The sequence below is a fragment of the Pipistrellus kuhlii genome, unplaced genomic scaffold (assembly GCF_014108245.1).
Source record: "Pipistrellus kuhlii isolate mPipKuh1 unplaced genomic scaffold, mPipKuh1.p scaffold_m20_p_15, whole genome shotgun sequence".
Taxonomy (NCBI): domain Eukaryota; kingdom Metazoa; phylum Chordata; class Mammalia; order Chiroptera; family Vespertilionidae; genus Pipistrellus; species Pipistrellus kuhlii.
This window is the reverse complement of record NW_023425460.1, coordinates 43,644,554-43,656,589: the sequence shown is the minus strand read 5'-3', so window position 1 is coordinate 43,656,589 and position 12,036 is coordinate 43,644,554. Positions and strand designations below refer to the sequence as shown.

The 12,036-nt window shown below is 69.0% G+C and overlaps 1 protein-coding gene across 1 annotated transcript; it reads left to right on the top strand.

The window, feature by feature from the left end:
• Window positions 1–206: 206 nt before the first annotated feature.
• On the top strand, window positions 207–11,211 carry LOC118719038 (scavenger receptor cysteine-rich domain-containing protein SCART1). The gene is given in 14 exon segments (XM_045582155.1): window positions 207–416; window positions 1,741–2,058; window positions 3,167–3,463; window positions 4,189–4,497; window positions 5,074–5,379; window positions 5,902–6,216; window positions 6,315–6,629; window positions 7,119–7,256; window positions 7,259–7,411; window positions 7,542–7,610; window positions 9,165–9,479; window positions 9,739–9,774; window positions 10,301–10,435; window positions 10,890–11,211. Coding segments are annotated over 14 exon segments (3,072 nt in total). The 5' UTR covers window positions 207–349; the 3' UTR covers window positions 11,189–11,211.
• The last annotated feature ends 825 nt before the right edge of the window (window positions 11,212–12,036 follow it).

The following is a 12,036-nucleotide window of genomic DNA, read 5'->3' as shown; positions in this document are numbered from 1 at the left end:
CTGTCTATGGGGTGGATTTTCCTGCTACCGTTGCTGCCGGCAGACTGGACCACTCGCCTGATCATGGGTCTGGGGGAAGCAGCCCCGTCAGCAGTTCCCAGCAGGAGAGGAAACCCACAGCCGGGCCCTCTGCGCATGCCTGCGATGCTCAGAGCTGCCGAGGCCATTGGCTGCTCTGCTCACAGACCGAGCGCCGGGGCCACTGATAAGCCCTGGATAGGCCCTCGCTGCCTCCACTGGTGCTGGGGCCACCGGCAGCCCCACGTCTGCGTGCGTGACTCTGGGCTCCGTCCCTGCGGACGCCCAGCCCAGTGGCCAGAGCTGGCTGACGCCCAGGGGCGGAGGAGCCATGCGGGCTGCTCTCTGGGCCTTGGGAGTCGGGCCCTTTCTCCTCACGCTCTGGGCAGTCCCCACTGGTGAGTTTCTTCTCCCTTCATCCGCGGAACCTTCCGGAGGCAGCAGCTTGCCGATGCTGAGTGTGAGGATCCCCCCCGCTACGACCAGCTGCCTGGGTGTCGCTCAGCTCAGAGGGGGCGGGATATCCTGAGGTCGGAGGGTGTGTGGGCTCCCAAGTTAGACCCCTGGAGACTCTTGTCCCAACACGGAGTCGGTCCCATCCCAGGGTGAACCAGAGCCTCCGGCCCCACTGCTCAGAGCCCAAGGAGTGGGCTGGTCAGGGCCTGCACGGAATGAGGGAACATGGCTGGGTCTGGTCTCAATGATCCAGACCGACAGGGGGTGCGAAGGGTCACAGCACAGCCCTGGGGGTGCTCTGGGATGACCAGGCTGGGACGAGTGGCCCTCCCCTCGGATGTCCTGGGGCCGCTGCTCTATTTCCCTGCACCAGCCCCTGCGGGACCTGCCGACAGGAGCATGGGTGCGTGTGCATGCATGTGTGTGAGAGGAGAATGTGAGCGAGTGCGCATGTGCCTGTGAGTGTGCATGCGTGTGGGTGTACGAGTGTGAGTGTGTGTCAGGGCCGGGAGGCCGGAGAGGGCAGCAGCATCCGGTACCCTGGAAGCTGACGGAGGAACGGCGCTGCCCAGGCTGACCCGGGTCCAGAGGGGGGACCGCACAGCTGGACAGAGGGCACCCAGGGGGTGGTAGTGGGGAATCTGGGGGCAGTGAGGCGTGGGCAGGGGGATGGTGGCAGGGCCTGTTGTGTGTTAGGGACGCAGACCTGGTGCCGTTCCCGGGCTGGAAGGCCCCAGCGGAAGCTGGGGGAGCAGGGCAGCGAGGGGTGAGGCCCCAGTGCGGGTGGGAAGACCTGCTCCCTCCGGGCCCCGGCACCCCCTTTCGCTTCTTTCCCTGTGTGAGCCCAGCAGCCCTGGTGGTGCCAGGAATGACCAGGCTGGGACGAGGTGCACACACACACACACACACACACACTCCCGTCTCGGACATCCTGGGGCCGCTGTTCCAGTCCCCTGCACCAGCCCCGGACGGGGGCTGCGGGTGGAGGGTCCTGTGATAAGGTGGGGGGTGCCAGGGGCTGAGGAAAAGACCAGGGGGCAGAGGCCTGGAAAGGGTGTGGTTGGGGGCAAGCTTCCAGGGTCACATTTCTAATCTGGCTCTATCTAATCTGGCTCTATCTAATCTGGTTCTATCTATCGGCAGCGAGGCCGTGGGCGCGGCCCCGGGCACATGCAGAGGCCGTCACCACGCGGCCCACCCTCAGCTTCCCCCCTCCCCTGGCCCCCGGTGGCCTGGCCCCGCTGAGGCTGGCCCGCCCCCCTGCAGGTGGGCCGGGCAACCTGAGGCTGGCGAACAGATACAGCGAGTGTGACGGACTGGTGCTGGCCCGGCACCAGGGGGAGTGGGGCCACGTGTGCAACCAGGAGTGGACGCTGGCGGAGGCCTCGGTGGTCTGCAGGCAGCTGGGCTGCGGCCCTGCCGTGGGGGCCCCCAAGTACGTCCCGCTGCCCGAAGAGAGGGTGCAGCCCTCGCTCCACAACGTGTCCTGCCGGGGCGACGAGTCCTCCCTGTGGGAGTGCAGCCTCGGGGCGTGGACACGGGCCCCATGCCCCCACGACTGGATGGTGGTCGCCCTGTGCGCCAGTAAGTGGGTGCTGGGACCGTGGGAGAGGGGAGGGGGAGCCAGGGGGAGGGTTTGGGGGAGGGGTGTGGGAGGGGGGGCAGGCAGGGCTGTGGCTCTCCGGGGGGTCCCCTTTGGGCACAGGAGCCTGCCTGGCCCCTCTAGCAAGGCCCAGTCTCATCTCCATCCCGAGTCCTTGCAAGGCCCTGTTCCGGGTGCTGGGGAAGCGGCTGGGGAAAAGCTGGCACCTCCTGTGGGCAGAGCCTGGCTCCCCCGGGAGAGACAGAGGATGAGCCGATGCCCAGTGCAGCAGCCGCTGGAATGAGGAGCAGGAGTCGGACGGGGAGGAGGGGGGTGTTAGGGGGGAGGAGCCGCCCCGTCTTCTAGACCAGTGTTTCCCAACCTTCTCTCATGATGAGAATCACCTGGTGGAGTTGTTAAAACACAGATTCCCGGATCCCAACTAAGAAGTGCTAAACTAGAATTTTTGGGAACATATAGGTAAAATTGCATACCTAACTTAGTGCTCTGTATATAAAATCTGTCTTAGAGCACTAGTTAAGTATACAATTTTACCTATATGTTCCCAAAAATTCTAGTTTAGCACTTCTTAGTTGGGACCCGGGAATCTGTGTTTTAACAACTCCACCAGGTGGTGACTCTCATCATGAGAGAAGGTTGGGAAACACTGTTCTAGACACTTGAGGAGGCCTAAGGGCCCCTGTGGGTTTCTGACTGGGATTTCTTACCCGAATGGCAGGCATGTCTGTCGTTAGGGTTTCAGCTGTCTGTGGGAGAACTGAACGAGAACTCCCGAGGCCCCTCCCCGTCCGAGGCCCCTCGGACGCAGACCCATGGCTCGGGTTTTGGGGGGCAAGGCTGTCAGCGCGTCACACCAGGCAGCCCCTCTGAGGGGCGTCCTTCTGAGCGAGGGGCCCTTTGTGACTGCCTGGTCGGAAGGGGCCCCCTCGGCCCAGCACTGACCCTGAGGAAGGAGCAGGGCCCGGCCCTGGGGCTGGGACCCAGGCCGGTGGAGAGCCTGAGGGGACATGTCCGTGGAGGCGGCCGCAGCCCCCGGGGAGGCGGGCAGGGCAGAGGCTGCCCCTCCTGAGCGCGGCCCGTGCTCTGCAGACGGCACTTTTCGGGAGATCCGGCTGGTGAAGGGCCGGAGCCCCTGCTCCGGGCTCCCCGAGATCAAGAACCTGAACGGCGTGGACCGCCTCTGCGGCCTGCACCAGACGGAGGCCACGGTGTTCTGCCGGGAGCTGGGGTGCGGGCCCGCGCTGCAGGCCTCCCGCCAGGGCGGGGACGCCGGCGGGAAGTTCATGACCTGCCAGGGCACGGAGCCCACCATCCGCAACTGCAGGCTCGACAACAAGCTGCGCAGCGGCTGCGACGCCCAGCAGGACGCCGAGGTGGTCTGCGCAGGTGAGGCCCCGGCAACGCCCCTTTCCCTCGGGACACCTGGGCCGCTGCAGAGGAAGTGGACGTGGAGCAGGTGGGGGGGGGGGGGGAGAGGAAAACGCTGAGTCAGAGGTGAGAGGGCAGGGCCTGCACCCACCCAGAGTGAGGGCAGGTGAACGGGCCTCCCTGGTGCCCCCAGAGCCAGTGCCTGTGGCCTGAGGGCCCTGGCATTGCCTCCAAGATTACACAGGGCCTTGGGGCACCAGCCTGGGACGTGCATGGGCACCTGCAGCACGCGACTCTGACCTCTGTTTTCTTCCTTTCTTTAATTTTTAAAATTATTTTTTTAATATATTTTATTGATTTTTCACAAAGAGGAGGGAGAGGGATAGAGAGCTAGAAACATCGATGTGAGAGAAACATCGATCAGCCGCCTCCTGCACACCCCCTACCGGGGATGTGCCCGCAACCCAGGCACATGCCCTTGACCGGAATCGAACCTGGGACCCTTCTGTCCGCAGGCCGACGCTCTATCCACCGAGCCACACCGGTTAGGGCCCAGGGGCCCTGCTTTCTGCGTGCAGGGCGGACAGGCCTCAGGCCGTCAGACTGCCCAGTGCTGGGCGGACCCGCTGCCCGGAGACAGAGGGCCCCTCGGGACGGAGCGCCCTGTGGTCCAGGGAGCCGGCTCCAGGTGAGCTGCCTGCCTGAGGACACCTGACTGACAGAAACTCCGTCTCCGCCCCCAGGACACACGGAGGCCCGGCTGGCGGGCGGCGAGCACCCCTGTGCCGGGCGCCTGGAGGTGAGGCGCGGCCTGACCTGGGGCACCGTCTGCGACCAGGACCTGGACCAGGCCACGGCCCACGTGGCGTGCCGGGAGCTGCAGTGCGGCGTGGCCGTGTCCACGCCCCCGGGCGCGCACTTTGGCCAGGGCTCGGGGCCCGTGTGGACGGAGGCCTTCCGCTGTGCGGGCAACGAGTCGCTGCTGTTCCACTGCCCGCGGGCGCCCGGGCACCGGTGTGGGCACGGCCAGGACGCCGGGCTCCGGTGCTCAGGTGAGGCCCCCCGGCCGCCCTTCCTCTGGATTCCTCCTGGGCGCCCCAACCCCAGCGCCCCAAGGAGCTGCCCGCCAGGAGGGTGCCCTGTTCCGTCAGAGGAAGTGCCTGCTGGGGGTTGTCGGAAGGGGAGGGTGGGCAGGAGCCTGGTCCTAGAGCAGTGTTTCCCAAACTTTTGACACGTGTGTGCCCCTTCTATGATTTTCGTAACGCTGAGTGCCCCTCGTACTCATGAGAACGTAGAATTAGGCGCAGCTAAGCACGGTGCAGTGCATATCCCCCCCAAACTCCGGTGCAACGAGTACCCCCACCAAACTCTTCCCGTGCCCCTGGGGGTGCGCGTACCACACTTTGGGAAACACTGTCCTAGAGGGACATTCTACCCGGCCCCCAGGGCAGGCCTCCAAGTGTGGGCTTCTCTGCGAAGATGTGTGAGCCAGTGCTCCGCCTGGGGAACAGGGGGAGCCGGTCAGAGCCAGGTGACAGCTCAGTGGCCACCACCTGGGGTTCCAAGAAGGAAATGGCCCTGTGCTGGGTCTCAGGGTCAAAGGAGAGCCTGACAGCAGCTCCCCGCAGAGTTCCGGCTGGCCAACGGCAGCAGCAGCTGTGAGGGCCGCGTGGAGCTCCAGGTCCAGGGGGCCTGGGCGCCCCTCTGTGCCGCCCACTGGGACCTCGTAGACGCCACCGTCCTGTGCCACCAGCTGCAGTGCGGCAGCGCCGTGGCCGTGCCCCCGGGCGGTCACTTTGGGCATGGGGGCGCCCCCCTCTGGCCCGACAGGTTCCACTGTGCCGGGACAGAGCCCTACCTGTGGCACTGCCCGGTGAGCACGCTGGGCGCCCCGGCCTGCGCCCCCGGACACTCGGCCTCCGCGGTCTGCTCAGGTGGGTCCGCAAGAGCCACGGGCACAGGGGCTGGGGGTGGACGGGCTGGGGGCAGGGGGTGGGGGTGGACGGGCTGGGGACAGGGGGTGGGGGTGGACGGGCTGGGGACAGGGGGTGGTGGAGGAGGATGGGCTGGGGGGCAGGGGCTGGGGGTGGTGGAGGAGGATGGGCTGGGGGGCAGGGGCTGGGGGTGGACGGGCTGGGGGCAGGGGGCGGGGGTGGACAGGCTGGGGACAGGGGGCGGGGGCGGACGGGCTGGTGGGCAGAGGGGCTGGGAGTGGACGGGCTGGGGACAGGGGGTGGGGGTGGGGGTGGACGGGCTGGGGACAGGGGGTGGGGGTGGATGGGCTGGGGGCAGGGGCTGGGGGTGGACGGGCTGGGGACAGGGGGCGGGGGCGGACGGGCTGGGGGCAGGGGGTGGGGGTGGACGGGCTGGAGGCAGGGGAGTCCTCTCCCTCCTCCAGGCCAGGGCGCCTCCCTGAGCCCCTGCCCGCCCCGCCAGCCCGCCTCTCCCTCCGCCAGGCCTGGCCCAGGCGCTGCGGCTGCGGGACGGCCAGAGCCGCTGTGACGGCCGCGTGGAGGTGGCGCTGGACGGCGCGTGGGGCCGCGTCCTGGACGACGCGTGGGACGCGCGCGGCGCGGGCGTGGTGTGCCGGCAGCTGGGCTGCGGGGCGGCGGAGCGGGCCTACGATGCCCCCGCCCCGGGGCGCGGGGTCCGCGTGGGGCTGAGCCGCGTGCGCTGCGCAGGCACCGAGGCCCGCCTGGCCCAGTGCGACGTGTCCGCCGCCCCGCTGGCGCCGCCGGGGGCCGCGCGGGACGCGGGCGTGGTTTGTGCGGGTGAGTGAGGACCGGGCTGCCCCCCAACACCCAACACCCCCTCCCCGCCCTCTTATCCTTCCCCCCAGGGGCCGCTGACTGGGGGGGGGTCTCCGCAGGGAGCCGCGGGGTGCGCCTGGCCGCGGGCCCGGGCCGCTGCGCGGGGCGCGTGGAGCTGCTCCGCGGGGGCGCGTGGGGCACCGTGTGCGACGACGGCTGGGACCAGCGGGACGCGCACGTGGTGTGCCGCCAGCTGGGCTGCGGCCGCGCCCTGGGCGCCCCGGGGGCGGCCGCCTTCGGGCCCGGGTCCGGGCGCATCTGGCTGGACGAGCTGGGCTGCGAGGGCACGGAGTCCGCGCTGTGGCGCTGCCCGTCGGGGGGCTGGGGCCGGCACGACTGCGGCCACAAGGAGGACGCCGGCGCCGTCTGCGCAGGTCAGTCCGGGAGCTGAGCGCGGTCCGGGCCGCGGGGTCCGAGGGGCGCGGCGTCTCCGCGGGTGAAGCACTGGCTCAGGGAGGCTCCGGCCCCGGAAACATCCATCAGCTGCCTCTTGCACACCCCCTACTGGGGATGTGCCCGCAACCAAGGTCCATGCTGACCCTGTGTCCACTGAGCCAAACCAGTGTTAGGGCTCCTTTTTTAATTTTTTAAAATTTGTATAGTCACTGCTAAACTGGTCATCTTATACAAAAAGTGTTATTCTGTATTTCAAGTGATTTCCAAGGTTGGGTTTCAGACAATCAGCGGGCACCCCTGCTAGGGCCTCACTTCTGGGCCTTCACTCTGGTTGCCGGGCTTACCTGCCGGCGGCTGCCTTAGGGCGGGGAGAGCGCTGTGGGCGGGCGGGGTGGGCGCCGGGCTCCCTGGGCCTGGGCGCTGGGCCTCCTTCGGAGCCGTCCCGGCCGGACCGCGCTGTCTTGCAGAGTCGGTGGCCCTGCGGCTGCAGGGGGGCGCCCGCTGCGCGGGCTGGCTGGAGGTGCTCTACAACGGCTCCTGGGGCGCCGTGTGCGGGAACTCCCTGAGGCTGCACTCCGTGTCCGTCATCTGCAAGCAGCTGGGCTGCGGGGAGCAGGGCTGGGTGGACAGAAAGCCCGTCCGCGCCGACCGGGGCATCTCCTGGGTGGACAAGATTGAGTGCCGCCCGCTGCACAACTCCACGCTGTGGCAGTGCCCCTCGGACCCCTGGCGCCCGCGCTCCTGCGCCCACGAGGAAGAGGCCTGGATCACCTGCACAGGTGGCGCCGCCGTGGACCGTGGCGGGGGGCCGGGTCACTCGGGCATCACAGACTTCATCCTGACGCTGTTCAGGGCCTTCACCCGGGGACTGCCCCTGCCTCACCCAACAGGACTGCCAGCGAACATGACGCAGGATTCTGGGGAGCCCCTCAACTGCTCCACCACCCGCAGCTGCCCAGGTGCTCACTCCTGTGCCCCTCTGCCTGCCCCTGCTCCCCCCGCCCCGCAGTGATCCCCTCCAGTGCCCCCGCCCCGCAGTGACCCCGCCCCACAGTGACCCCGCCCCGCAGTGATCCTCTCCAGTGCCCCCGCCCCGCAGTGACCCCGCCCCGCAGTGACCCCCTCCAGTGACCCCGCCCTGTAGTGACCTCCCCCGCAGTGACCCCGCCCCACAGTGACCCCGCCCCACAGTGACCCCGCCCCGCAGAGACCCCCCCGCAGTGACCTCCCCGCAGTGACCCCGCCCCGCAGTGACCCCCACCCCGCAGTGCCCCTGTAGTGCCCCCGTTCCACAGTGCCCCCGCCCCACAGTGTCCCCGCCCCGCAGTGACCTCCCCCCGCAGTGACCCCACCCCTCAGTGACCCCGCCCCTCAGTGACCTCCCCCTCAGTGACCCCCCCGCAGTGATCCCCCCGCAGTGACCTCCCCCTCAGTGACCCCGCCCTGCAGTGACCCCGCAACACAGTGACCCCCTGCCCCGCAGTGACCCCCCCCCGCAGTGACTCCCCCGCAGTGCCCCCGCCCCACAGTGACCTCCCCCCACAGTGACCCCGCCCCTCAGTGACCCCGCCCCTCAGTGACCCCGACACAGTGACCCCCTGCCCCGCAGTGACCCCCCCCGCAGTGACTCCCCCGCAGTGACCCCGCCCCTCAGTGACCCCGCCCCTCAGTGACCCCGCCCCGCAGTGACCTCTCCCACAGTGACCCCGCCCCGCAGTGACCCCGCCCCGCAGTGACCCCGCCCCACAGTGACCCCGCCCCACAGTGACCTCCCCCACAGTGACCCCCCAGCAGTGACCCCCCGCAGTGACCTCCCCCGCAGTGACCCCCCGCAGTGACCTCCCCCGCAGTGACCTCCCCCGCAGTGACCTCCCCCGCAGTGACCCCCCCGCAGTGACCCCGCCCCGCAGTGACCCCTCCGCAGTGACCCCCCCGCAGTGACCCCCCCGCAGTGACCCCCCCGCAGTGACCCCGCCCCGCAGTGACCCCCCCGCAGTGACCCCGCCCCGCAGTGACCCCCCCGCAGTGACCCCCCGCAGTGACCCCCCCGCAGTGACCTCCCCCGCAGTGACCCGGCCCCGCAGTGACCCCCCCGCAGTGACCCCCCGCAGTGACCCCCCCGCAGTGACCCCCCGCAGTGACCCCCCCCGCAGTGACCTCCCCCGCAGTGACCCCGCCCCGCAGTGACCCCCCCGCAGTGACCCCCCCCGCAGTGACCCCCCCGCAGTGACCCGCCCCGCAGTGACCCCCCCGCAGTGACCCCCCGCAAGTGACCCCCCCCGCAGTGACCCCCCGCAGTGACCCCCCGCAGTGACCCCCCGCAGTGACCCCCCGCAGTGACCCCCCCGCAGTGACCCCGCCCCGCAGTGACCCCCCGCAGTGACCCCCCCGCAGTGACCCCCCGCAGTGACCCCCCGCAGTGACCTCCCCCTCAGTGACCCCGCAGTGACCTCCCCGCAGTGACCCCCCCGCAGTGACCCCCCCGCAGTGACCCGCAGCGCCCCCTTTTGCAGAGGAGGGCTCGGTGCGGGTGCGCGGCGGCCAGGACGGCTGCGCGGGCCGCGTGGAGCTGTGGCACGCGGGCGCCTGGGGCACCGTGTGCGACGACGCCTGGGACCTGGCGGACGCGGAGGTCGTGTGCCGCCAGCTGGGCTGCGGCGGGGCCCTCAGCGCCCCCGCGGGCGCCGCCTTCGGCCCGGGCTCGGGGCCCGTGTGGCTGGACCAGGTGGGGTGCCGGGGCAGCGAGGCGGCGCTGGGGGGCTGCCCCGCGGAGCCGTGGGGGCACACGGACTGCGGGCACAAGGAGGATGCGGGCGTGCGCTGCTCCCGTGAGTGGGCCGGGGGGCCGGGGGTGCTGTTGGGGGCTGGGGAGGGGGCTGGGGAGCTCCTCTGGGTGTCCCCTCACTGTGGGTGCTCGCAGGGCCCCGAGGCTGCCCCTGGGCTGGGTTCCTCCGAGGGGTGGGCACAGGCTGCCTCCGTGGGGGTCCAAGGCCAGGCTGAGCGGGGCTGAGGCTCAGAGGGTCTGGGCTGCTCGGGGCTATGGCCGCCCCCTCTGACTCGCCCGCGGTGTGGCCCTTTCTCCTGCAGGGGACAGAGGGCCCACAGTCCCACCACCAGCAGCAGGTGGGTGTCCTTCCTCAGCCTCCACTCCCACCTCCTGTCTGACCCGGACCCAGAGGAGCCTGCACTGGGGTCACATGGAGGGGCGCCCTGGAGTCTCCATGGACACCTGTGCCCCAGTCTGGGGTGCTGAGTGGTCAGGGGCAGGGAGGGCCACGGTGCCGGAGACGCCCTGTGGCTGGGGTACATGGGCCAGCCGGGTGGAGAGCTGCGAGGAGGGACAGCGGCCTGGGTCCGTCCCTTCCCTTCCCTGAGGGGTTTTGCCCCTTGTGCTATGGCCTCTTAGAAGCTGTGGCTACGTCCAAAGCAAAGGCGAGGGCAGTGGCTGTCAGGATGGTAGGAGCTGTCCTTCTCCCCCTCGGCCCTGAGCTGTGGGACCCCCTCAGGGTCATCTGTGGGGGAGGAGAGGACAAGCCCATCTCTCCTCTGGGTGCCCCTCCCCCCTGACTCAGGTGGTCCAGGCCGGAGGTCACAATTCCCCAGGCAGTGCGAGCACTCAGGGAGGACCCGCCTCTCACTGTCCCTACAGGCCCCACCCTGGCCCCGCTGCCTTCCCTCAAGGCTGGGACCCTGCCCATGATCCTCTGCTTCGTCCTGGGCACCCTCCTGGGCGTCGTCTCCCTGATCCTGGGGGTGCAGTGGTACCGCAGAGGAGCCTGCGGGGGTAGGTGGCAGGCATGGCCGGCGAGGGGCACCCGGGGCCTGGGGATGGGAAGGCTGGGGGGCACACGCTGAGGTCCCAGCCCATCGCCGGCCCTCTCTGTCCTGGTCACTGTCCTGCATGCTGGGTGTCACCCCCTCTCCCCTGAGGGGACATGTCAGTGACCCACGAGTGGTCGCCTTGTTGGGGACGGGGGGGGGGGTGCTCTGAGCTCTGCTCCATTGCTGAGAGGAGCTGGGTGAGGGGCAGGCTCGAGGGCCCCCCATTCCTGAGCCACCCGAACAGCTGGGAGCGCTCTTCTTGGCTGCCCACGGAAGTGTGTGTTCCTTGTGCCCCTGACGGGACCCGAGGCAGGAGGAGCTGAGGGGTGGAGGGTCCCGCCCGCCTGCAGGGGCCGGCAGCTGTCGGCTGGGACAGCGGGAGTGTCAGGGCGACAGGTGTGGGCGTGGCTCTGCAGGTTCTGGAATGCTGGGGACTCGGCCCCCGGAAGCTGTTTACGAGGACATTGGTGCTGTCCCCATGGGGGAGAAGCTCGAAGGGTCCAGTGTGTCCCCGGACCTGCTGCCGGAGGAGGACTATGACGATGCCTGGGAGCCGGGCCCCGAGGAACAGGAGGCGGAGCAGGAGGCGGCGCAGGAGGAGGGGACGGCCCTGAGCTCCATGGGTGTGCACCTGTGCGCCGTGGCGGCCGCTGGGCTCGTCCTGCTGTACTGCTGCTGCTTCCACAGCTCCGCGCCGGCCAGCGCCTACATTTAAACACCCCGAGCCCGTCTGTGTGTGTGTGTGTGTGTGTGTGTGTGTGTGCCCTCGCTGCCGAGCCCCTCTGTGTGTGTGTGTGTGTGTGTGTGTGTGTGCGCCCTCACTGCCGAGCCCCTGTGTGTGTGTGTGTGTGTGTGTGTGCGCCCTCACTGCCGAGCCCCTCTGTGTGTGTGTGTGTGTGTGTGTGCCCTCACTGCCGAGCCCCTGTGTGTGTGTGTGTGTGTGTGCCCTCACTGCTGAGCCCCTCTGTGTGTGTGTGTGTGTGTGTGTGTGTGTGTGTGTGCCCTCACTGCCGAGCCCCTGTGTGTGTGTGTGTGTGTGTGTGTGTGTGCCCTCACTGCCGAGCCCCTCTGTGTGTGTGTGTGTGTGTGTGTGTGTGTGCGCCCTCACTGCCGAGCCCCTCTGTGTGTGTGTGTGTGTGTGTGTGTGTGCCCTCACTGCCGAGCCCCTCTGTGTGTGTGTGTGTGTGTGTGTGTGTGTGCCCTCACTGCCGAGCCCCTCTGTGTGTGTGTGTGTGTGTGTGTGTGCCCTCACTGCCGAGCCCCTCTGTGTGTGTGTGTGTGTGTGTGTGTGCGCCCTCACTGCCGAGCCCCTCTGTGTGTGTGTGTGTGTGTGTGTGTGTGCCCTCACTGCCGAGCCCCTCTGTGTGTGTGTGCGCCCTCACTGCTGTCTCTGGCTTGGGCTGTGCTCCTCGGCTGTCCCTTCAGCATTGCTTGTTACCCTGGCATCTTATGAGCAGGCGTGGATTTTAGGGAGAGCCCTAGATTTTTATTGGGGCTTCTTTTCATGGCTGTGCACAGAGTCCTTCTAGAACCCTGTTCCCAGTCAGCTACAGGGGCAGAGGG